The following is a 25,995-nucleotide window of genomic DNA, read 5'->3' on the forward strand; positions in this document are numbered from 1 at the left end:
TGGAAGACAACCCCACACATTATAAGTGAGTGTCACTCATAGGAAAGCAGTTTCACACATTAGGAGTGAGTATCTTTTACAGTACTAAGAAGCAGTCTCACTCACTGGACGGCACCCCCCGTTATTTAAGTTGGTTGTCACTACGTGGAAGGCAGTCTCAATGATTTAGTAGTGTCACTCATTGGAAGGTAGTCTCAAGCACTAGAGTTGAGTCTCTTTCATTAATAGGGCGTCTCCTATTATGAGTGACTCTCTCTCTCAATGTAAAGTTCTTCCCAGCACTGTCTCACTGTCTCAGAAATAGTTTACACCCCAAGGGGGAGGGCGAAGAACAGGAAGTAACCACTCAAACCCCAGAGGCTCCTGGACAATGTAATTCTAAAGGGCATTGAAGTTCAATGGGTCACAGGTATACACCTCCACAAGATGGTGGTATTATAGTATATTACAGAGATGAGCTTACGATAGATCAAGGGTCTGCAACCTTATAAGGAAGAAGGGCCATGTTATAAAAAATGTCTTTGTCCAAAATATTCCGAGCCACAATACCGATGCATCGGCCGTTATTCGAACATTTCTCACGTTGAATCATGCACTATAACGCGTGATGGTCCGCTGCAGACATAATGGCCCATCGGAGTAAAACAGCAGTAGGGGCCCTTGCTGTGTGAGTCCTACCGGGGTCTGCCTGTCTGCAATAGACACGCAGTAAGAGAGAAGCTGAATCAGTCACTCAAACTACGTGCCTCTCACAGGCGTTCACGGGGGTTATATTCCAATTCTAACACCACAGTATTGTAGCAGGGGGTCTCCGGAGCTGAACCGCATTAGTTTCAGGTCCGGGGACCCCCTACCTCCTGAGATACAGGCCCCTTTACGGGGCGCCGGTATCCCTGCCATGTTAAACTCCTGTGGGTCACGTGACCGTGGGATCTAAACAAAGCAGAGGGATACCGGCACCCCATAACGGGGCCTGTATCTCAGGAAGCAGGGGGTCCCCGAGGCTGAAATCAACTTTGTTCAGCTCAGGAGACCCCTCCCCCAAATAAAAAATCATTACCTTAGCGGATAGCTGGAAAGGTAATGACGATGTTTACTAGCTCATGCCCACAGGGCATGGGTGTGCCACCATGCCATTAAATTTTTCTGTGTGGCATTTTAAGATTAAAATTGAATGTGTTTTTGGTTAGTGGCTTGTGTTGAAGATTGGCAGGATGCATGTTGCCTTGAATAGTGGCAGCACATACCCACTGGGCATGGGTGTGCCACCATGCCAGTCAATTTTGTGGTGGGGCATTTTATTTTTAAAATTGAACTTTTTTTTAGTGGCTTGTTTTTAAGATTGGCAGGTTGCATGTTGCCTGGCATAGTGGCAGCTCAATTTTTTTGTGTGGCATTTTTAAAATTAAAATTGAATGTGTTTTTGGTTAGTGGCTTGTTTGGAACATTGGCAAGATGTTGGTTGCCTGGCATAGTGGCAGCTCATGCCAACTGGGCATGGGAGTGGCACCATGCCAGTCAATTTTTATTTTATTGTGCTGTTGCTGTTGATGCCCACGGAGGACAAGCACCGTCATGAGGATGAAGACAGCATTCATCCTGGAAGGGGTAAGCACCAGTTTAATTTACTTTATGCTGCCGATTTATGATTATTTTACATGTGCAAATTCACTATTATCCATATATGGATAATAGTAATTTTGCCCATTACTGTACTGTATGGTTTGGGGGGCAGGGTGGGTGTATTTATTTGAAAGTATTGCATTTTTTTATGCACAGGATTGATACCGCAGGCCAGCGGGACCCCAGGACAACCGCAGGGACCACCTGGTGTCCCCCGGCCACCCGTGGGGACCACCCAAGGACACCCAGACACCCACGGGAACCACCCGAGGAACCCCAGACATCCGCGGGGACCACCCGTGGCAGGGTTACCAGCAGATATTATGGGGCCCCGGACAATTGAAAGGAGAAGGCCCCACCTGAACGCATAGCGTACCTACCTCGGAAAAATATTTTTAAGCGTGCAACTTTTACTTAACTGATTTTTTATTGTGATACAGAAAAAAAACATTACAATGCAACCTGTTTATTTTTATATTTTCAACAAAAGCATAACTGCCTGCCTGGGTTGATTGTCAGTGACTGGGTGGGTGGATGACAGTGACTGGGTGGGTGACTGGTTGGGTTTGGTAGGTGAGTGACTGGGTGGTGGGTGACTGAGTGGGTGACTGGGTGGGTGAGTTAGTGACTGGGTGGATGGGTTAGTGACTGGGTGGGTGAGTTAGTGACTGGGTGGATGGGTTAGTGACTTTAGTGACTGGGTGGGTGGGTTTGTGACTGCGTGGGTGACTGGGTGGGTGAGTGACTGGGTGGGTGAGTGACTGGGTGACTTGGGTGACTGACTGGGTGGGTGGTAACTGGGTGGGTGACAGTGACTGAGTGACAGTGACAGGGTGGGTGACAGTGACTGAGTGAGAGTGACTGAGTGACAGTGACTAGGTGGGTGACTGTGTGGGTTAATGAGTGGGTGGGTTAGTGACTGACTTTAGTGACTGACATTTAGTGACTGGCTGGGAAACAGTGACTGGGTGGGTTGAGTGACTGGATGACAGGGTGGGTGACAGTGACTGGGTGGATGAGTGACAGTGTGGGTGGGTGAGTGAATAGGTGGGGTGGGTTAGTGACTGGGTGGATTAGTGACTTTAGTGGGTGGGTGGGTTGAGTGACTGGGTGACTGGGTGGGTGACAGTGACTGGGTGGGTCGGTTGATTGACTGGGTGGGTGGGTGACAGTGACTGGGTGGGTGAGTGACTGGGTGGGGTGGGTCACTCGTTGGGTTAGTGACTGGATGGGTTAGTGACTTTAGTGGGTGGTTGGGGGTGGGATAGTGACTTTCGTTACTGGGTGGGTGACAGTGACTGGGTGACAGTGACTTGGTGGGTGGGAGACAGTGACTGGGTGACAGTAACAGGGTGGGTGGGTTGAGTAACTGGGTGGGTTACAGTGACTGGGTGGGTGAGAGACTGGGTGACAGTGACTGGGTGGATGACAGTGACTGGGTGGATGGGAGACAGTGACCGGGTGGGTGACAGTGACTTGGTCACAGTGACTGGTTGGGTGAGTGACAGTGACTGGGTGGGTGAGAGACTGGGTGGGGTGGGTGACTGGGTGGGTTGAGTGACAGTGGCTGGGTGGGTGACTGGGTGGGTTAATGAGTGGGTGGATTAGTGACTGACTTTAGTGACTTACATTTAGTGACTGGGTGGGTGACTGGGTGGGTGACAGTGACTGGCTGGGTAACAGTGACTGGGTGACAGTGACTGGGTGGGTGACAGGGACTGGCTGGGTAACAGTGACAGGGTGGGTGACAGTGACTGAGTGACAGTGACTGAGTGACAGTGACTAGGTGGGTGACTGGGTGGGTTAATGAGTGGGTGGGTTAGTGACTGACTTTAGTGACTGACATTTAGTGACTGGCTGGGAAACAGTGACTGGGTGGGTTGAGTGACTGGATGACAGGGTGGGTGACAGTGACTGGGTGGATGAGTGACAGTGTGGGTGGGTGAGTGAATAGGTGGGGTGGGTTAGTGACTGGGTGGATTAGTGACTTTAGTGGGTGGGTGGGTTGAGTGACTGGGTGACTAGGTGGGTGACAGTGACTGGGTGGGTCGGTTGATTGACTGGGTGGGTGGGTGACAGTGACTGGGTGGGTGAGTGACTGGGTGGGGTGGGTCACTCGTTGGGATAGTGACTGGATGGGTTAGTGACTTTAGTGGGTGGTTGGGGGTGGGATAGTGACTTTCGTTACTGGGTGGGTGACAGTGACTGGGTGACAGTGACTTGGTGGGTGGGAGACAGTGACTGGGTGACAGTAACAGGGTGGGTGGGTTGAGTAACTGGGTGGGTTACAGTGACTGGGTGGGTGAGAGACTGGGTGACAGTGACTGGGTGGATGACAGTGACTGGGTGGGTGGGAGACAGTGACCGGGTGGGTGACAGTGACTTGGTCACAGTGACTGGTTGGGTGAGTGACAGTGACTGGGTGGGTGAGAGACTGGGTGGGGTGGGTGACTGGGTGGGTTGAGTGACAGTGGCTGGGTGGGTGACTGGGTGGGTTAATGAGTGGGTGGATTAGTGACTGACTTTAGTGACTTACATTTAGTGACTGGGTGGGTGACTGGGTGGGTGACAGTGACTGGCTGGGTAACAGTGACTGGGTGACAGTGACTGGGTGGGTGACAGGGACTGGCTGGGTAACAGTGACAGGGTGGGTGACAGTGACTGAGTGACAGTGACTGAGTGACAGTGACTAGGTGGGTGACTGGGTGGGTTAATGAGTGGGTGGGTTAGTGACTGACTTTAGTGACTGACATTTAGTGACTGGCTGGGAAACAGTGACTGGGTGGGTTGAGTGACTGGATGACAGGGTGGGTGACAGTGACTGGGTGGATGAGTGACAGTGTGGGTGGGTGAGTGAATAGGTGGGGTGGGTTAGTGACTGGGTGGATTAGTGACTTTAGTGGGTGGGTGGGTTGAGTGACTGGGTGACTGGGTGGGTGACAGTGACTGGGTGGGTCGGTTGATTGACTGGGTGGGTGGGTGACAGTGACTGGGTGGGTGAGTGACTGGGTGGGGTGGGTCACTCGTTGGGTTAGTGACTGGATGGGTTAGTGACTTTAGTGGGTGGTTGGGGGTGGGATAGTGACTTTCGTTACTGGGTGGGTGACAGTGACTGGGTGACAGTGACTTGGTGGGTAGGAGACAGTGACTGGGTGACAGTAACAGGGTGGGTGGGTTGAGTAACTGGGTGGGTTACAGTGACTGGGTGGGTGAGAGACTGGGTGACAGTGACTGGGTGGATGACAGTGACTGGGTGGGTGGGAGACAGTGACCGGGTGGGTGACAGTGACTTGGTCACAGTGACTGGTTGGGTGAGTGACAGTGACTGGGTGGGTGAGAGACTGGGTGGGGTGGGTGACTGGGTGGGTTGAGTGACAGTGGCTGGGTGGGTGACTGGGTGGGTTAATGAGTGGGTGGATTAGTGACTGACTTTAGTGACTTACATTTAGTGACTGGGTGGCTGACTGGGTGGGTGACAGTGACTGGCTGGGTAACAGTGACTGGGTGACAGTGACTGGGTGGGTGACAGGGACTGGCTGGGTAACAATGACTGGGTGGGTGACAGTGACTGGGTGGTTGGTGGGTAACTGAGTGACTGAGTGGGTGGGTTAGTGACTGGGTGGGTTAGTGACTGGTTGGGTTAGTGACTTTAGTGACTGTGTGGGTGGTAGTGGGTTAGTGACTGGGTGGGTGGGTTAGTGACTGGATGTGTGGGTTCGTGACTGGATGGGTAGGCTCGTGCCTGGGTGACAGTGACTGGGCGGGTGGGAGACAGTGACTGGGTGACAGTTTTGAGTGGGTGGGTGACAGTGACTTGGTGGGTGACAGTGACTGGGTGGTTTACAGTTACTGGGTGGAGTGGGTGACTGGGTTAGTGACTTGATAGTGACTGGGTGACAATGACTGGGTGGGTGGGAGACTGTGACTGGGTGACAGTGACTGTGTGGGTGTGTCGAGTGACTTGGTGACAGTGTGGGTGACAGTGACTGGGTGGGTGAGTGACTGGGTGGGTGGATGACAGTAACTGCATAATAGTGACTGGGTGGGTTGAGTGACTGGGTGGGTGGGTTACAGTGACAGGGTGGGTGAGTGACTAGGTGGGGTGGGTCACTGGGTGGGTTAATCACTGGGTGGGTTAGTTACTTTAGTGGGTGGGTGGGGGTAGGTTCATGACTGGGTGGGTGGGAGACAATCACTGGGTGACAGGGAATGGTTGTGTCGAGTGACTGGGTGACAGGGTGGGTGACAGTGACTGGGTGGATGAGTGACAGGCTGGGTGAGTGACTGAATAGGTGTGGTGGGTTAGTGACTTTAGTGGGTGGGTGGGTGGGTTGAGTGACTGGGTGGGTGGGTGACAGTGACTGGGTGACAGTGACTGGGTGGGTGGGTTGAGTGACAGGGTGGGTGACAGTGTCTGGGTGGGTGAGTGACTGGGTGGGGTGGGTCACTCGGTGGGTTAGTGACTGGGTGGGTGACAGTGTCTGGGTGGGTGAGTGAGTGACTGGGTGGGGTGGGTCACTCGGTGGGTTAGTGACTGGGTGGGTTAGTGACTTTAGTGGGTGGTTGGGGTGGGGTAGTGACTTTTGTGACTGGGTGGGTGACAGTGATTGGGTGACAGTGACCAGGTGGGTGGGAGACAGTGACTTGGTGACTGTGACTGGGTGGGTGGGTTGAGTGACTGGGTGGATGACAGTGACTGGGTGGGTGACAGTGACTGGGTGGGTAACAGAAACTGGGTCCCAGTGACTGGGTCACAGTGACTGGATGGGTGAGTGACAGTGTCTGGGTGGGTGAGAGACTGGGTGGGGTGGGTGACTGGGTGGGTTAAGTGACTGGAGGGGGTGGGTGACAGTGACTGGGTGGGTGACAGTGACTTGGTCACAGTGATTGGATGGGTGAGTGACAGTGACTGGGTGGGTGAGAGACTGGGTGGGTGGGGTGGGTGACTGGGTGAGGTGAGTGACTGGATGGGGTGGGTGACAGTGACTGGGTGGGTGACAGTGACTGGGTCACAGTGACTGGGTGGGTGAGTGACAGTGACTGGGTGGGAGACAGTGACTGGGTCACAGTGACTGGATGACTGAGTGGGTGGATTAGTGACTGACTTTAGTGACTTACATTTAGTGACTGGGTGGCTGACTGGGTGGGTGACAGTGACTGGCTGGGTAACAGTGACTGGGTGACAGTGACTGGGTGGGTGACAGGGACTGGCTGGGTAACAGTGACTGGGTGGGTGACAGTGACTGGGTGGTTGGTGGGTAACTGAGTGACTGAGTGGGTGGGTTAGTGACTGGGTGGGTTAGTGACTGGTTGGGTTAGTGACTTTAGTGACTGTGTGGGTGGTAGTGGGTTAGTGACTGGGTGGGTGGGTTAGTGACTGGATGTGTGGGTTCGTGACTGGATGGGTAGGCTCGTGCCTGGGTGACAGTGACTGGGCGGGTGGGAGACAGTGACTGGGTGACAGTTTTGAGTGGGTGGGTGACAGTGACTTGGTGGGTGACAGTGACTGGGTGGTTTACAGTTACTGGGTGGAGTGGGTGACTGGGTTAGTGACTTGATAGTGACTGGGTGACAATGACTGGGTGGGTGGGAGACTGTGACTGGGTGACAGTGACTGTGTGGGTGTGTCGAGTGACTTGGTGACAGTGTGGGTGACAGTGACTGGGTGGGTGAGTGACTGGGTGGGTGGATGACAGTAACTGCATAATAGTGACTGGGTGGGTTGAGTGACTGGGTGGGTGGGTTACAGTGACAGGGTGGGTGAGTGACTAGGTGGGGTGGGTCACTGGGTGGGTTAATCACTGGGTGGGTTAGTTACTTTAGTGGGTGGGTGGGGGTAGGTTCATGACTGGGTGGGTGGGAGACAATCACTGGGTGACAGGGAATGGTTGTGTCGAGTGACTGGGTGACAGGGTGGGTGACAGTGACTGGGTGGATGAGTGACAGGCTGGGTGAGTGACTGAATAGGTGTGGTGGGTTAGTGACTTTAGTGGGTGGGTGGGTGGGTTGAGTGACTGGGTGGGTGGGTGACAGTGACTGGGTGACAGTGACTGGGTGGGTGGGTTGAGTGACTGGGTGGGTGACAGTGTCTGGGTGGGTGAGTGACTGGGTGGGGTGGGTCACTCGGTGGGTTAGTGACTGGGTGGGTGACAGTGTCTGGGTGGGTGAGTGAGTGACTGGGTGGGGTGGGTCACTCGGTGGGTTAGTGACTGGGTGGGTTAGTGATTTAAGTGGGTGGTTGGGGTGGGGTAGTGACTTTTGTGACTGGGTGGGTGACAGTGATTGGGTGACAGTGACCAGGTGGGTGGGAGACAGTGACTTGGTGACTGTGACTGGGTGGGTGGGTTGAGTGACTGGGTGGATGACAGTGACTGGGTGGGTAACAGTGACTGGGTGGGTAACAGAAAACTGGGTCCCAGTGACTGGGTCACAGTGACTGGATGGGTGAGTGACAGTGTCTGGGTAGGTGAAAGACTGGGTGGGGTGGGTGACTGGGTGGGTTAAGTGACTGGAGGGGGTGGGTGACAGTGACTGGGTGGGTGACAGTGACTTGGTCACAGTGATTGGATGGGTGAGTGACAGTGACTGGGTGGGTGAGAGACTGGGTGGGTGGGGTGGGTGACTGGGTGAGGTGAGTGACTGGATGGGGTGGGTGACAGTGACTGGGTGGGTGACAGTGACTGGGTCACAGTGACTGGGTGGGTGAGTGACAGTGACTGGGTGGGAGACAGTGACTGGGTCACAGTGACTGGATGGGTGAGTGACAGTGACTGGGTGGGTGGGTGAGAGACTGGGTGGGAGACAGTAACTGGGTCACAGTGACTGGATGGCTGAGTGACAGTGACTGGGTGGGTGAGAGACTGGGTGGGTGAGAGACTGGGTGGGGTGGGTGACTGGGTGGGTTGAGTTACTGGATGGGTGAGTGACAGTGACTGGGTAGGTGAGAGACTGGGTGGGGTGGGTGACTGGGTGGGTGAGAGACTGGGTGGGGTGGGTGACTTACCTTGATTGCTTCCTGCTTCATTGCCGGCAGACGCTTCCCTCCTCCCGCCCCCGATATCCCCGCAGCAGCTGCCCGGGACGGGAGGTGGACTTGGTGGAGGGGGGCATGGGAGGTGGGCTTAGGGGGGCGCACGGGAGGTGGGCTTAGGGGGCACATGGGCACACACACTACTACTTTTTTTTTGGTTAAGGAACCCTTTAATTATATTGTGAATTTCTATGGAACCCCAACCCTCTCTAATAGCGCGTCTGAGATCAGATGCATTATAAGGAACCCCAACCCTCTCTAATATCTCGTCTGAGATCAGATGGATTGTACGGAACCCCAACCCTCTCTAATAGCGCGTTTGACATCAGATGCATTGTAAGGAACCCCAACCCTCTCTAATAGCGTGTCTGAGATCAGATGCATTTTAAGGAACCCCGACCATCTCTAATAGCGCGTCTGAGATCAGATGCATTGTAAGGAACCCCAACCCTCTCTAATAGCGTGTCTGAGATCAGATGCATTGTAAGGAACCCCAAACCTCTCTAATAGCGTGTCTGAGATCAAATGTATTGTAAGGAACCTGAACCCTCTCTAATAGCGTTTCTGAGTTCAGATGCATTGTAAGGAACCCCAACCCTCTCTAATAGTGCATCTGAGATCAGATGCATTGTAAGGAACCCCAACCGTCTCTAATAGCGCATCTGAGATCAGATGCATTGTAAGGAACCCCAACCCTCTCTAATAGCGTGTCTGAGATCAGATGCTAGCGTGTCTGAGATCAGATGCATTGTAAGGAACCACAACCCTCTCTAATAGTGCGTCTGAGATCAGATGCATTGTAAGGAACCCCAACCGTCTCTAATAGCGCATCTGAGATCAGATGCATTGTAAGGACACCCAACCCTCTCTAATAGCGCGCCTGAGAGATTAGATGCATTGTAAGGAACCCCAACCCTCTCTAATAGCGCATCTGAGATCAGATGCTAGCGTGTCTGAGATCAGATGCATTGTAAGGAACCCAAAACCTCTCTAATAGCGCGACTGAGATCAGATGCATTGTAAGGAACCCCAACCCTCTCTAATAGCGCGTCTGAGATCAGATACATTGTAAGGAACCTCAACCCTCTCTAATAGCATGTCTGAGATCAGATGCATTGTAAGGAACCCGAAACAACTCTAATAGCGTTTCTGAGATCAGATGCATTGTAAGGAACCCCAACCCTCTCTAATAGCACGTCTGAGATCAGATGCATTGTAAGGAACCACAACCCTCTCTAATAGTGCGTCTGAGATCAGATGCATTGTAAGGAACCCCAACCGTCTCTAATAGCGCATCTGAGATCAGATGCATTGTAAGGACACCCAACCCTCTCTAATAGCGCGCCTGAGAGATTAGATGCATTGTAAGGAACCCCAACCCTCTCTAATAGCGCATCTGAGATCAGATGCTAGCGTGTCTGAGATCAGATTCATTGTAAGGAACCCAAAACCTCTCTAATTGCGCGACTGAGATCAGATGCATTGTAAGGAACCCCAACCTGCTCTAATAGCGCGTCTGAGATCAGATGCATTGTAAGGAACCCCAAACCTCTCTAATAGCGTGTCTGAGATCAGATGCATTGTAAGGAACCCCAACCCTCTCTAATAGCACGTCTGAGATCAGATGCATTGTAAGGAACCACAACCCTCTCTAATAGTGCGTCTGAGATCAGATGCATTGTAAGGAACCCCAACCGTCTCTAATAGCGCATCTGAGATCAGATGCATTGTAAGGACACCCAACCCTCTCTAATAGCGCGCCTGAGAGATTAGATGCATTGTAAGGAACCCCAACCCTCTCTAATAGCGCATCTGAGATCAGATGCTAGCGTGTCTGAGATCAGATGCATTGTAAGGAACCCCAACACTCTCTAATAGCATGTCTGAGATCAGATGCATTGTAAGGAACCACAACCTGCTCTAATAGCGCGTCTGAGATCAGATGCATTGTAAGGAACCCCAAACCTCTCTAATAGCGTGTCTGAGATCAGATGCATTGTAAGGAACCCCAACCCTCTCTAATAGTGCGTCTGAGATCAGATGCATTGTAAGGAACCCCAACCGTCTCTAATAGCGCATCTGAGATCAGATGCATTGTAAGGACCCCCAACCCTCTCTAAAAGTGTGTCTGAGATCAGATACATTGTAAGGAACCCCAAACCTCTACAATAGCGCGCTCGAGATCAGATGCATTGTGACGAACCACAACCCTCTCTAATAGCGCATCTGAGATCAGATGCATTGTAAGGAACCCCAACCATCTCTAATAGCGCGTCTGAGATCAGATGCATTGTAAGGAACCCCAACTGTCTCTAATAGTGCGTCTGAGATCAGATGCATTGTAAATTTTCTATATATGGGACAATTTTCAAATGACCTACAAATTGCAGGGAACCATTTAGGGATGCCCGGGGAACCCAGGGGTTCCTATGAACCCTTATTGAAAAACACTGTGATAGAGCGATGATAGATACAGTAGGATTATTTTTATTCCTATCATATTAGTTTGCCGTTCTGACAGATTTTCTTTATTGATCTAGAGCCTGGCACCTCTAGGGCAGGCACAGTGCTGGGGATTCTGACACCTCTAGGACTGCCACAGGCGAAACAGAGCCTGGCTCCTCTGGGACTTGTGTAAACATGCCCAACTAATGACCCAATAACAAAGTTCAGGCAATATATACTGTATATATATATATTTTTTTAAGGAGTTTTATTAAGAGCAACAATTTCCAATGGAAATAAATACAATTCAGGCTTAAAAGCAAAGGACTCTGGGTAATGGGATAGCCTCAATGTTGCATGGCTCAAAGATACAGGACCTGGCACCTCTAGGGCTTCACACTGATTCCCAAGTATGTCAACATATACAGTGTACATTTATGAAATACTGCAGATACATGATGGTATACAGGACCAGTTATAGATGTGGAGGTATATAGGGGACGGGGGGAGGGATTCTTCATCAGCGGACAATAAACCCAATACCCACTCTTCCTTCCTCTTTATCGTCTACGGCAAAACTGTATTAAAAAAATAAATAGAAAACAAGTAGAATTAATTGAACTGAATTCTGAAAAGGAAACATGAATTTGCCATAGTATACAAATAATAGCGTGTGTCACCTTAATGGTCATTTCATCTTTTTTTTTTAAATATGTCAGTCACCCTTGAAATTAAATATGTCAGTCACCCTTGAAATTAAGTGGCCCAGATACAACAGTTATGCATGCAAGTTGACAAAAATACATTTCAACCCCGCTATAACGCGATCCGTTACAACGCAGATCCGAATATAACGTGGTGTACGCGTGGCTCTCAATTTTCGTATTGATGAATACTTTACAACACGATTATTGGTGCCTTAAATACTTTAGTATACAACGCATACAATTGTTTTGGGAGATAACACCTCCAGTTTCTCTTACAACTGCTTTGTGTATCTGATTTATTAATTATGTATTATTATTTATTAATAATTGATTAACATTTTTTTATTAATTACAGTTGGAACGACTGATTTCAATAGTCTGAAATGCTGCAGTAGAGTGTTCACACAGCACCCTCTGCCGTTTATACTCTCTTTCTCCACTTCATCGGGAAGCACAGAGCTGTTTCCCATGCAAACTTCATCCAGGCCGTCTTCATTGAAATAATTATGTCCTTGATTAAAAATGGACCCAATTCATTTAGGTTTTTCATTGTGGGTTCACTTTTTCTTTATTAGTAATTATAAAAACATTGAAATGAAAACCCCAATGAGATGGGAACACAGTATACGTATTAAACCATTTACCTCATGGTATAGTGTGGGGAAGAAATATTTAAGAAATGCAGAATAAAACTGCGAGCAACTGCACCATCGTGGGGTAACAAAGGGATCATGTAAGCGCCATGTGGTATAGGTTAATTGGAAGTAAAAGGCTCCCTGCGGTGTGTGAGAAACCAAATGCATAAGGTCTGATGGTGGTATACTTTACATCCATAAAGGTACCAAGGATTTAGTAAGAATTACTATCCCCAATCTTCAAAGCTCACTAACACAGTGTTAATAAGTCCTCTCTTTACCTCCCTCTCTCTCTCCAGCATAAACCCCTATTTCAGGGTCGGGACGGTGCTAACGGCACCTTTAGGTAAGACAGGGGTACCGCTAATGCAATTCACTGCTAACTTAACATGGCACTGAGCCTATGTGAATGAGATAACTAATGCCCCTTTTTTTTACATATAATTAGCTTAGTGTAATGGTGTTAACCTCATAACGTCCGTTACTGATATTGATAACATGATGTTCAGAGCATCGACAACTGAGCTTTGTGTATCGGGACCCCAGATGTTAATTCAGTAAAAGGTCCTCAACAGCAGCCACCACGATGCGTAAGAAGTAAGGTGTGTAACTGTGCAAGAGTGAGCTTCAATACTGATATAGGCATTCTATGCCGTTGAGGTAGTTATACTGGCTATTTACTTACAAAAAAGCAAGTTATGGACATCAGCAAGCATAAAATCAGAACTACAAGGACAAGAAGGGCGATTCCAAAACCGGGGACTCCAGTGGGTTTTTCTGCAATAAGGATCACAAAAAGAGTTTGAAAATGAGCAAATACATAACAGTTGGATACAGATGTAGCAGACGTAATTTCACCTGTAAACGTGATGTGCTCACGCCTGCGCGATATTTGACACACAGATTATTTTAGTCGCATGTGTTATCTCCATAACGCATTATCTTTGGTGTTGTTTGTACTTAACATACACAGTAATGAGTGCAATAATGTCTGCTACATAGACATACAGTCAGACAGACAGACTAAAAGACAGACAGACCAAAAGACAGACAGACAGACCAAAAGACAGACAGACAGACCAAAAGACAGACAGACAGACCAAAAGACAGACAGGCAGACCAAAAGACAGACAGACAGACAGACAGACAAAAAGGCAGACAGATACCAAAAGACAGACAGACAGACAGACAGACAGACAGATAGATAGATAGATAGATAGATAGATGTATAAGGGATTTGCTACGTAATCCCAAATAATCTTGTTCTCTAATATGTTCAATACTGAACTCATAATATAAGATATTTAAGATAGTGACTACGTTATCAAGTCCAGACCTCAAATCCTAACAAACACAGGGGACGTTTGGAGCAGCGGATTTGAAACGCGCCGGGCACTTAGCGGCTGCAGCCGCCTCTTTCCTGCTGCCCTCTTCCTCCTTCTGAACCACAGCGTCACATAACGTAGCGGACGTCACCAATGTGACGTTGCACGCCGTCGCGTTGCCACGGTGACGCTGCGGTTCAGAAGGAGAAGGTGGGTGGTAGGTAAGGAGGCAGCCCCAACAACTAAGTGATTTCCCATCGGCCCCGAGAGCGCAGCAAAGTAAATGCCGCCCCCAATTTTTCTGCCCTAGGCCCGGGCCTAATGGGAAATTCGCCACTGGACGTTTGGGATTAGGGTAGAAAAAGTAAAGTAACGATTTCTAACGTGGAATAGTAAATGGGATTCCTAAGTAAAGGGGAATTATTTTTGACAGGGGGCAGTAACAGGGACTTCTAGCGATGGCGAATAATGGGGATTTGTAATGTGGAACTGTAAAGGGGACAGTAAAGGATATTTATAATATTATGGTACATACTTGCGGCTGTAGTTGTGGTCGTAGTTGTGGGCGCAGCAGTAGTTGTGGGGGCTGCAGTAGTTGTGGGCGCTGCTGTAGTAGTGGGCGCTGCTGTAGTTGTGGGGGCTGCTGTAGTAGTTGGCACTGCTGTAGTTGTGGGTGCTTCTGTAGTAGTTGGCACTGCTGTAGTTGTGGGCGCTGCTGTAGTTGTGGGCGCAGCTGTAGTTGTGGGCGCAGCTGTAGTTGTGGGTGCAGCTGTAGTTGTGGGCGCTGCAGTAGTTGTGGGCGCAGCTGTAGTTGTGGGCGCTGCTGTAGTTGTGGGTGCTGCTGTAGTTGTGGGTGCTGCTGTAGTTGTGGGCGCTGCTGTAGTTGTGGGCGCTGCTGTAGTTGTGGGGGCTGCTGTAGTTGTGGGCGCTGCTGTAGTTGTGGGCGCTGCTGTAGTTGTGGGCGCAGCTGTAGTTGTGGGTGCTGCTGTAGTTGTGGGTGCAGCTGTAGTTGTGGGTGCTGCTGTGGTTGTGGGCGCTGCTGTAGTTGTGGGTGCAGCTGTAGTTGTGGGCGCTGCTGTGGTCGTACCTATAAGGATAAAACAAGGAGACACGTAAAGAATTTGTACCAAATTACTTAGATTGGGATTTGCTAAGTGAGCTGCCCTAGTGTCGGACCCTAATCCTACTTTAAGTTTAATGGCCCTTAGTAAGTCTCCCGATTAGATTTATAGGACCGTATTCACCAAGCAGTCATCTACCACAAGACACCACCCAGTGCTATAAGACGACTTATTGCCCATTGACTGGAATGGTCCATATCGACGGTGTCTTCTTCCACCACCGGAAGGTCTCTTATGGCAGAAGATGCCTTAGCAAACCTGGCTGCTAATATATTGCCCCATGATGAAGCCCCCCTATCCCACTAACAGTAACATAATATGGGTTGTCTAATAATGAAACAATGTAACACCTTTTATTGTATAACGGTGTCTCTCTCTTCCCCCTCACTACAGTATCTCACCCCTCTCTCTCTGTTATTTAATTTCTTCTCTTTATCTCTTTTCTTGATTTACTCTCTCTCTCTTTATTCTGTATATATGCTTTCTAACCTCTTTCTCTCTTTTCATCTCTCTCCCTACCTCTCTAACTCTCTCTCTCTATCTATCTCTCTCTTTCTATATCTCTATTTTTATATCTCTCTTTTTATCTATCTCACTCTAACTCTCTCTTTCTATCTCTCCCACTCTAACGCTCTCTTTCTATCTCTCTCTTTCTCTCTCTCTCACTAATTCTCTCTTTCTATCTCTCTCACTCTAACACTCTCTTTCTATCTCTCTCTTTCTATCTCTCTCACTAACTCTCTCTTTCTCTCTCTCACTCCAACTCTCGTTTTCTCTCTCTCTCACTCTAACTCTCTCTTTCTATCTCTCTCACACTACCTCTCGCTCTCTAACTCTCTCTCTTGATCTCTCTCTCTTGATCTCTCTCTCTAACTCTCTATCTCTAACTCTCTCTCTCTAACTCTCTCTCTTTCTATCTCTCTAACTCTCTCTCTCTTTCAATCTCTCTCAATCTCTCTCTATCTCTTTCACTCTCTCTCATTCTCTCTCAATCTCTCTTTCACTCTCTCCATCTCTGTCTCTATTATTTATCTATGTTTCTCACCTGTACTCTCTTTTTTCACATCTCTATTATTTTTCTATAATTCTCACCCTTTTTTGATCTCTTTCTCGCAACCCCCTTTTCTCTGTCCCCCTGTGTTATCTCTTTTCATCTCTCTCTCTCTCTCTAGCTCTCTCTATCTTCTTTATCTATGTTTCTCTCCTTCATTCTCTTTTCATCTCTCTCTCTCTAGCTCTCATCTTTATCTATGTTGTCCCCTCTTTTCACCACCACCCTCTCTTTTCTCTGTCTCTCTGTGTTTCTCTTTCTACCCCTTGCTCTTTGTGAGTAGAAAAACTTACTTTGACAGTTGACAAACACTGTAAATAATCAAAAAGAAAAGAGAAAGTTAGTATTTGCACTTGCCAATAGGTGATAATAATGGAATCAAAGGGGACATTTCTATCATCCAATACACATTGTAAAGGTTTTAGCTTTGGAGTTTACTTTGAAGGCCTCTGAATCCAAAGCTAAATACAAAATGGCTGCCCTCAGGCTGCACAAACCACTATTGCTACCTTCTTATATTTACCCTGGCGAGTAAAAGACGTATTAGAGAATTCTTGAACTCAACTACTGTATATTTAACCAGAATTAAAATAATCCTCTCTCCCAACCCAAAATCTAGCAGCCAACAAACTCCCTCTAGCTCAAAATGAATGCAAAATGGACACCACGTAGGCCGTGGCTCCCCTTGTGAGTGGAAGAAAATATAAGGCGTGAGATAATTTAATGACCCGAAAATCCCTTGTCTTTATTACACATCAGCCTACAAATGGACCAAGAAATCCAATAGTTACATTAAGAAAGGGGTACAGTTTCCCAAATATATTCTACTACGCTCACGCTATAAAAATTAAGAGACATCAATTCACCCTATAGACTTTGATAGAGATCAATTATCCAATATATTCTTATAGGGTTTCACTATAAAATGTAGGACTGCCCTCTTACACACAGCATCTGCCCCTATAGAATTTGAAAGGATAAACCTCTTATGCATGGCATTTAAACCCCCAAAATGTAATAGGGTCACCCACTTACAAACATCTGTTGCCCACAAGACATCCAATCACCCTGTTAAATCAGACGCCTTATAGATTTTAATAGCATTGCCATATAAAAGTCACAACCCCCGTGTTACACACATCAGTTGTCCCGTTGAATGTAATAGGGTCTAACATTCAAAATCAGCCTCTTACATACCAGCTATACTGTTACATTTTAATATTATCATCCTCTTAGACACACCAGTTGCCCCTATTGATTATAATAGGATCACCCTATAAAACTCAGGGTCACCCCCTTACACACATATTTCTCACGCTGTGCATACCACAAACATGGCGGGACCCTGAATCATGAGGGTGCGTCTGGAGTGTAGGTTGGTCGAGGAAGCCGTGTCTCGTTGTCATTGTCCGAGTGCCGAGGTCAGGGTAGGAGAGAAGTGGATGTTCAGGAGTAGCCGGGATCAGGAGTACGGAGGTGCAAAGTCCAAAGAACAGGCCGGGTCAATACACAAATAATGTTCAGGAAGATAAGGCAAGACTGTGGTGGCAGAGTAGTGGTAAACAGCAACGTAACAAGAACTATGCTCAGCCGATGTGCCAGTGGCACAGCTGAGCATATAAGGAAATGCGTCCTCAGTGGGAGAAGGGATAGGTAGAGATGCAGGAGACAGGTGTAGGCTATGGGAAGATGATCATACCAGTTGACAGAGAGCTTGTGTGCATTGCGCATGCGTCACATGCGTGTGTTGCTGGAGCGTGAGTCCTTGGCAGGCATCTGGGTGTGCGCCCGCGTCTAGCTCTGCAGAGAGGAAGCGCGGGACCCAAGGATGTGCCGTCAGGAGCAGGGAGCGCGGAAGACGGAGGAGGTAAGGCGGCAGCGCGCCGAGGGTGGCGTGACTCCTGGTTCCTTACACTAATCTGTCCCCATAGATTTAATAGGATAACCCCTAACACACCTCATCTGTCCCCCATAGACTTAATAGGATCACTCCTTACACAACTCATCTTTCCCATACACTTCATAGGAAAAACCCTTACACACCTCTTATCTCTCCATAGACTTACTGTAATAGGATAACCCCTTAGACACCTCATCTGCCCCTTATATTTAATAACACCTCACTGTCAACTTTAAACTTCAGAGGATTTATCCTTTTAAAAGTTAAAATCACTTTTTACATAGATCAAAATCCCCACAGACTTTGTAGTCAGGATCACCCTCTAACACACATCCGTTCCCACCAAACAATTGAATAAGCTCACCACCATATACACCACCATATACACCACCTTACATACATCAATTGCTCCTACGAACTTTGATAGAATGAACCTATTCAATGTCAAGTCCATCCTTTTGCCCACTAGACTTTCATAGCATTCATCTTTAAAAAGTCAGAACAATCCCATGAAGTGAAAGGGGAAGCCTCACCCATATGGAAACCCTAAATCCACTGGCTGTACAAATCTACATTTTAGTCTCTAATAGCAAGACCCCAAGAGACTCACAAACTCACCTTTTGTGTGTAAGGAGAGGAACATCAGGAGCACCAGCCCTCGAGACACAAATTTACCAACCATCATGATCCTTCAACTGATTTTAGGCCACAAGACTTGACGTTGAGTTGGAATAAGGATAGTGGAAAATGTAGGGTTCTTATACTCGATGATAGGAGGAGGATCTAATGAATCAAACCCACAGTACGTTTTTTTTCACCACCGCCTCCCATGTTTTCAAATGTTTAGATGTTTATTCATACCGTCCACTCCTGTGCCATAATTAATCTGTTATTGTGAAATATTGGTAGGAACGTCACGGGGACGATGATAATCCTATAAACAATGCCCTGTATTTCACGTGGGTTTCTGTGTACAAGAGGAATGGGATAGCTAATCTATCTATCTATCTATCTATCTATCTATCTATCTATCTATCTATCTATCTATCTATCTATCTATCTATCTATCTAATATATGCAAAAATAGTTTGAGGTCAGTGCACTCAGAAATGATACTCCTAAGTAAATAGCAGAATGCTTAATTTATAGCAGGGTGCAGATGGGAGGGTTTAGGTTCATTTTTCCGGATCAAAAATATACAAACAGGGGCAAGATTTCCACATTAAAAAATGTGAGATTTCGGGTCAGCAAAGTTTGTGGGTGAGAAATGCCGCCCGTTTTAATGTTTATGTGACAGTTCAAAAAACATCTCTCTCCCATCTCTATCTCTCTCTCTCCCATCTCTCTCTCCCATCTCTCTCTCTCCCATCTCTCTCTCTCCCATCTCTCTCTCCCATCTCTCTCTCTCCCATCTCTCTCCCATCTCTCTCCCATCTCTCTCCCATCTCTCTCCCATCTCTCTCCCATCTCTCTCCCATCTCTCTCTCTCTCTCTCTCTCTCTCTCTCTCTCTCTCTCTCTCTCTCTCTCTCTCTCTCTCTCTCTCTCTCGTGCTGTTGACATCTTGTTACTGTGTGTGTCTACCCATCCATCTATCTATCCACACAAACACATATTATATATATTACGTATACACACATTACACATACACACACACATATTTATATCTATATACATATAGATAGATATAATTACACTGCATGATGTAATCCAAAAAGAATTGTATTGAAGTAAAAAGGGCACTGCAAAAAAAAATATTTTTGGATTACATCAATCATTGTGCTGTCTCTCATTACAGGACGCCCATCTGGTAATTATATCTACCTTATGCATATGGGATAAGCATCTGTTTTCTGCCTGCATACTTGTGTGCCAACTGCTCCTCTCTGTATTATATATATATATATATATATATATATATATATATATATATATATATATATATATATATATATATATATATATATATATATAATGCACATTCACATTTTTTAGACAGGTCTGCAACCTTGCCCTTCAACCATTATCCACCAGCGTACAGTGCTCCCACTGCAGCAAGGGATTCTGGGAAATGACATGCAAATGAGCACACAATGTGTCATCTTTTGCTTGGACTATCCATTCACATGGAACCCATTTAAGCTGATGCATCGCTGTTCACACAGCTTTTTAACACAGCATGGGACTAGCAAAGCAAGTCAAACCACTCACAGACATGTTTCAACCTTGATGGGTATATATATATATATATATATATATATATATATATATATATATGTATACAAAAAGGAATTTCAGTAGCGCCACTTGTGAAACCAAGTATCAATAATAATAATAATAAATTAAAGGTAATAAAAGTGCAATAGTTATGTGCAATATATTACAATATTAAACATGTGACAAACAGTATATTTGGATGTTAAAAAAATGTATATGAAAAAAGGGGGGAAAAAAGTTGGTGGGTGATTGTGCTGATAATCAAACAGGGGAAAAATGGGAAGAGGATACAAAAAAAAGAGTAAAGTCCAACCCTTGATGGAAATCCAGTGCAAAGTCAATGATGGTATATATGAGATGCTGTTCAGGGATCCACGGCTGCTCTCAGAAGGACTGACCAATCCAACAGGGAAACTATAAAAAAAGAAGAACAGAGAGCGCACCTCCCATATATATAATCACCACCAGCAAAGCCACACCGTCCAGGAACACATCTGGTTGGTACAGGGTCACTCCGGTGTATCTGCAGCAGTAGTTGGTGATGAGGAACAAGTTCTATCAGCGTCCGTGCAGTTATAGAGATTTTTTCAGCCTCAGATCAGCTCCATGCGCTCTCCGGCCGTAAAGCGCGCACTGCGTGATGACGTAATGTCGTGGTTGCGTCATCACGCAGTGTGTGCTTTACGGCCGGAGAGCGCATGGAGCTGATCTGAGGCTGAAAAAAATCTCTATAACTGCACGGACGCTGATAGAACTTGTTCCTCATCACCAACTACTGCTGCAGATACACCGGAGTGACCCTGTACCAACCAGATGTGTTCCTGGACGGTGTGGCTTTGCTGGTGGTGATTATATATATCACAAATTGCCTTTTTATCTCTTATCCTTGTGAGTGTCCTTAATCCCCTTGTGCTTTTTATTGATTAAATGTACTGTTTTACACTATGGGAGGTGCGCTCTCTGTTCTTCTTTTTTTATATATATATATATGTATATATATGCAGCTGTAGCGGCCAATATTGGTCCTCTGGACGCGATGTATCGGGCGGGATACACATGTCATGCCGCGCACGGTTTCCTTCGACCGGTCCGCGTTAGAGACAAGCTTTATTCTGGTTTGTATCGGGTTCAGAAAATTGGATTTTATCTTTGTCTGCAATACCCGAAAAAGGGGGAAGGGAAACACAAAGTGATTGTGCCCCTAAAAGAATTCACTAAACTGCACACCACCGGGTGTAAAAAGTAACTTTTAATAAATTGACTTAAAACATATATTACCAAAGATAGGTGTAACGTGAATCAAAATGAATTAAATCAAAAGTGTCAAGAATCTACAGTATGTCGTCTAGTGTGTATGGTAATAATATCCCAGTTAACCAGCTAGTGATGGTGGGATATGGAAGGCATAGGATGCAAAAGGTGAGGGTATAAACCCCTCTGTATCAGATGTTAGACCAGATGGTGAGTATATAAAAGGTCAGCGAGACCAGATAAATAGAAAATGAATATCCAATCCTTCTAACATGAACATAACGTTGAACAACTCTGCAATAGTAAACTGTCACGTGAAATACAAATCCTGTGAGTACAGGGACTGGCATTCACAGCCACAGTGTTAGTGAGTATACAGCATATAGTAAGTGAGAGTACCTACACACAGAGGTAGGGGGAATGTCAGCAGTACTCGCTGCCTACACAAACTAGACTGAAATAGCCCAGTTATGTGATCTGAACAGACTGACACAGGAACCTACAGAAACTACATTAAAACAGCTCCAAGTAGGAGACTGACAACATTGCATGTCCAACGCGCGTTTCCCTCCAGCAAAGGAGCTTCTTCAGGGACAAATATTTACGGGGGTGGAGAGGACTGATTCCTTATATACCCTGTCATGGCCTTAATTGCAAAAAACAATTACCACCAGCTGTTGCGCATGCGCACTGTGCTCACGCAAACAGCAGTGAAATAAATACCCAAATACTCCTCAAAGTGGGTATTACTTAGTCTGCTGTGAGTAGTACCTCAAATATGCCACTCCAGGGGACCTGCCGATCATCTCCTGAGTAGCAGCATCCGTTATAAAGCATTCCGGCGCCGTTGCCGCTTAATGCGCATGCGCGGGGACTTAGAAAATATTCCTGTTTGGTGTTGGCCGAATATCGCGCATGCGCGAAGACTTAGAAATTATTGCGACTGGTTACCTGAACCAAGCAACCAGATAGACTATACTGGAGCATAGACCGAGTACCGCGCATGTGCAGTAACTTAGAAATTAGTACTATTGGTTGCCTGAACCAGAGAGGCCGTGTAAATCATAGCAGGGCATTGCCGAGTGCCGCGCATGCGCGAAAACTTAGGAAAAATTCCTGTTCTGAGCCAATTCCAATGCGCATGCACAGACTGGTTGCAAGGCAGACCAGTACACAAAGGTGGGCTGGTATTGAAAACAGACTTACTTCATGAAGTACCTTCAAAGCACATACAGTGGCACAATCAGAGGTACTAACAAGGAGAAAGGCAACAAGGGTATCAGTCCTGTCAGAGCATGATAGTTGTATGTCTATTGCACATACTGATTAATAAAGGTCCTCAACAAGTATGTGTTAATGAGCAATGTGTCAAAAAATGCAGTAATGGACCAAAAAATCCTAGAATAATAAAAAGAACATTTATGTATACATGCACAGAGTCATTATCTGTTCTTGCAAAATTGTAAATTGAACAGCATGTATACACACATTACACACATAATAAACCCAAAACTAGGGTTTAAAGCTATGGTATTATAGTCACTAGTTTGGAAAAATCATAATAGTAATTAAGTAATATCAAACAATACCAAGGACTGGCTACCAACACAGCCGGCATAGAAAATGACTAAACTAGTCTTGAGGATTGATAATGTACACAGGGAAAAGAAACATAATAAGTAGATACCGTCATCCAACAGAGATTTAAATGAAAGGAGTGAACGTCAACCCTTCATTGAGTCCACTTGGACTCCTTGTTTGCAGCTTGTAAATCCATTCTGCTTTGATACGAAGCAAGGATTGATCAGTATTGCAGCCTCTCATGGGACATTTCAGTTGGTAAATGCCCATGAATTTGATGACATTGACATCGCCATTGTGAAATTGTGTAATGTGTCTAGCAACTGATGTTTCAGCGGAATGCTTAATGGAATTAATATGTTCCAAGACAAGTCTGCAGAGTTGTCTAGTGGTCTTACCAACGTATCTCTTACCACAGTTACATGTGATAAGGTAGATAACGTTGGTAGTCCGACAGTTAATAAAACTGTCCACGCAGTATTGCACGGTGTTATCATGATTTGCAAATACTTTGGCAACGTTAATGTGTCAGCAGGCTTTACAGCCCTGACATCGGTACATCCCTTTCACAGGACTCAACCATGTAGATGTCCTAGCCCGCTGAAAAAGGCTATTCACAAGGGAGTCTCTAAGGTTTTTGGAACGCCTGCTGGTAATAGTAGGTCTAGGGCCTATGACCTTCGCCAAGTCTACATCAGCCTGGATGAGGTGCCAATGCCTAGCAAAGATCTTTTTAATAGCCCACCATCTTTTGTTAAAGGTGCCAATGACTCTGATTGTGCTGTCTTTTGATTTTTTATTTTTACTTGTGGACAGGAGAGAGCTCCTACTGCTGTGCAGTGCCCGATGATAAGCCTTATTCAATGTTTTTATATTATACCCACGGTTGAGGAACCTTGTGCGTAGTTCTTTAGATTGATTAATGAATTCTCCGATAGTGGAACAGTTCCTCCGAAGGCGGAGGTACTGCCCTGTCGGGATACCAGCAATGAGGCTCCTAGGGTGCTGGCTCTGAGCCAATAGCAAACTGTTCGTAGCTGTGCTCTTCCTGTAGACCTTCGTTTGGATATTACAGTCACAGTCGACATAAATAGTCAGGTCCAGGAAGGTTATGGATGTCTAACTCAGCACAGTCGTTAACCTCAAATTGAGTGTATTGGTATTCAGTTTCTCAACAAATTCATGGAGAAGGTTCTGAGGACCTTCCCATAGAAGCAGGATATCATCTATGTATCTGATCCACATTGAGATGTGGTCAGTATACATAGATAGTTCCTCATTAAAGATGTGGGTACGTTCATACCAGCCCAGGTACAGGTTGGCATACGTAGGTGCACATGCTGTGCCCATGGCTGTACCCTGGGTCTGGTGGTAGTATAAACCATCAAAAACAAAGTAGTTGTGGGTTAAGACATAATTGAGTAGGTCTAACACGAATGTGTTATGTCTGTTAAACCTACAGTCCCTGGTAGTCAAAAAGTATTTGACAGCAGTGAGACCATTCTCGTGGATAATGGAGGTATATAGTGACTCAACATCTAAGCTCACGAGAGTGGTCTCAGATGTAACATAAATACCATTCAATCTCTGAAGTGTATCTTTCGTATCTTGCACATACGATGGGAGACTGATGACAAAGTCTCTAAGGACCTTGTCTAAGTATATACTACTGCCTTCAGACAGGCAGTTATTGCCCGAAACGATTGGGCGACCAGGGGGGGACTGTAACCGTTTATGTACCTTAGGTAAGGTGTAAAATGTCGCCACTGTGGGTGACTTAGGGTACATAAAATCAAACTCATTCCGGCTTATCATGTCTGTATCAAGGGCATCTTGCCAGATGTGTTGCAATTCAGACTTATATTTAGATGTTGGACTGCACACAAGGGTCTCATAACAATCTTTATCATTGAGAAGCCTCATGTTTTCTCTAACATAGGCTTCAGTGTCTTGAATAACAATGTTACCACCTTTGTCAGATGGTTTGATGGTGTAAGCTTTGTTAGACATTAGATCTTTTAGGCCAATCCTTTCCTCAGGTGTAAGATTGTTATCAGATTTACAGTGTCTAGGCTCGGCTTCTACAGTAGGTCCCTAGTGACACAGGCGACAAATACAATACCGTCGGAAACTCAAGCGGGCAATCGCGAGTTGGCGCTGAGTTCTCCAATCATTTTTTTTTTGCCATACAGTACTTCAAGTGTGTGTAATTGTAATTTTTTTTTTTTTCAACTTCAAATTTTTTATTGGGTCATACAGCTTATACATTATAACACATACCATTGTGTAACATTCCTATGCCCATCGGTATTTCTGCCCCGGCTCTCACTACCGTGGGTTATCATTGAACATGCTGAAAACTGGACAAACAACATTTACTCACAGGAATCGACTAACCTGACTGACATAACCACAGGACAACATCGGGTAGGTACGGTGAGAGGGGGGAGGTGGGGGGAGGTAGGAAATGCCTTGGGTAGCTTCTGGGTCTGCAATCATGCTTCAGTTGTTGGTTTTCACCGGGCGCCACTTGGGTGAACTCTTAGATGCTGATCTTAACAATGGGATGGGTCCTACCTGTCACCTATAGTAGTCAGCGTATGTCCTGCTCCATCACCAGAGAACGCATTTTCTGTTATTATTGCAAAATTGTGCTGATATCTACCCCTGGGATGTCTGTGTGGGCAATCCATGGTGCCCATACTTTTAGGAAGTTGCTGCCAGTGTCGTTGACCCAGCTCGTCAACTGTTCCATCTGACAGACGTGCCAAATTCTATTTCGAATTCTGGGGATTATTGGTAATTCTTGCTGTTTCCATACCGCTGCGATCTCACACCTGGTGGCGGTTGCCAAATGTGCAACCAATTTCCGTGCCGACTTTGGCAGTCCCTGGACTCGTCTGCCCAAAAGGAACAGCCACGGGTCAAGGGGGATCTCCAAGTCGAGAATCCATTGTGTGCAACCTCTAATTTCCTCCCAAATCAGGGCCACCTTAGGGCAGGACCACAGCATATGGAGTAAGAGTGCTACCTCCCCGCACTGTTGTTATCCTGTGACATATTGTGTTCATTGTGTACACTCACGAGCACCTTCTACTCCCTCTAGATAC

General features: G+C 46.6%; 1 protein-coding gene across 1 annotated transcript in view; it reads right to left on the bottom strand.

Annotated features, from left to right (window-relative positions):
- Positions 1–18,584, bottom strand: part of MUCL1 (mucin like 1) — a 162,126-nt gene extending 143,542 nt beyond the window's left edge. The window contains exons 1-2 of the mRNA XM_075577246.1: positions 18,456–18,584; positions 16,231–16,248 (exon numbers count right to left, since the gene is read on the bottom strand). Coding sequence (XP_075433361.1) covers positions 16,231–16,248; positions 18,456–18,522 — 85 coding nt within the window. The 5' untranslated portion in view covers positions 18,523–18,584. The remainder of the gene's footprint in view (positions 1–16,230; positions 16,249–18,455) is intronic.
- Between the last annotated feature and the right edge of the window lie 7,411 nt (positions 18,585–25,995).

Source organism: Ascaphus truei, chromosome 20 (assembly GCF_040206685.1).
Source record: "Ascaphus truei isolate aAscTru1 chromosome 20, aAscTru1.hap1, whole genome shotgun sequence".
In the NCBI taxonomy this organism is placed as follows: Eukaryota; Metazoa; Chordata; class Amphibia; order Anura; family Ascaphidae; genus Ascaphus; species Ascaphus truei.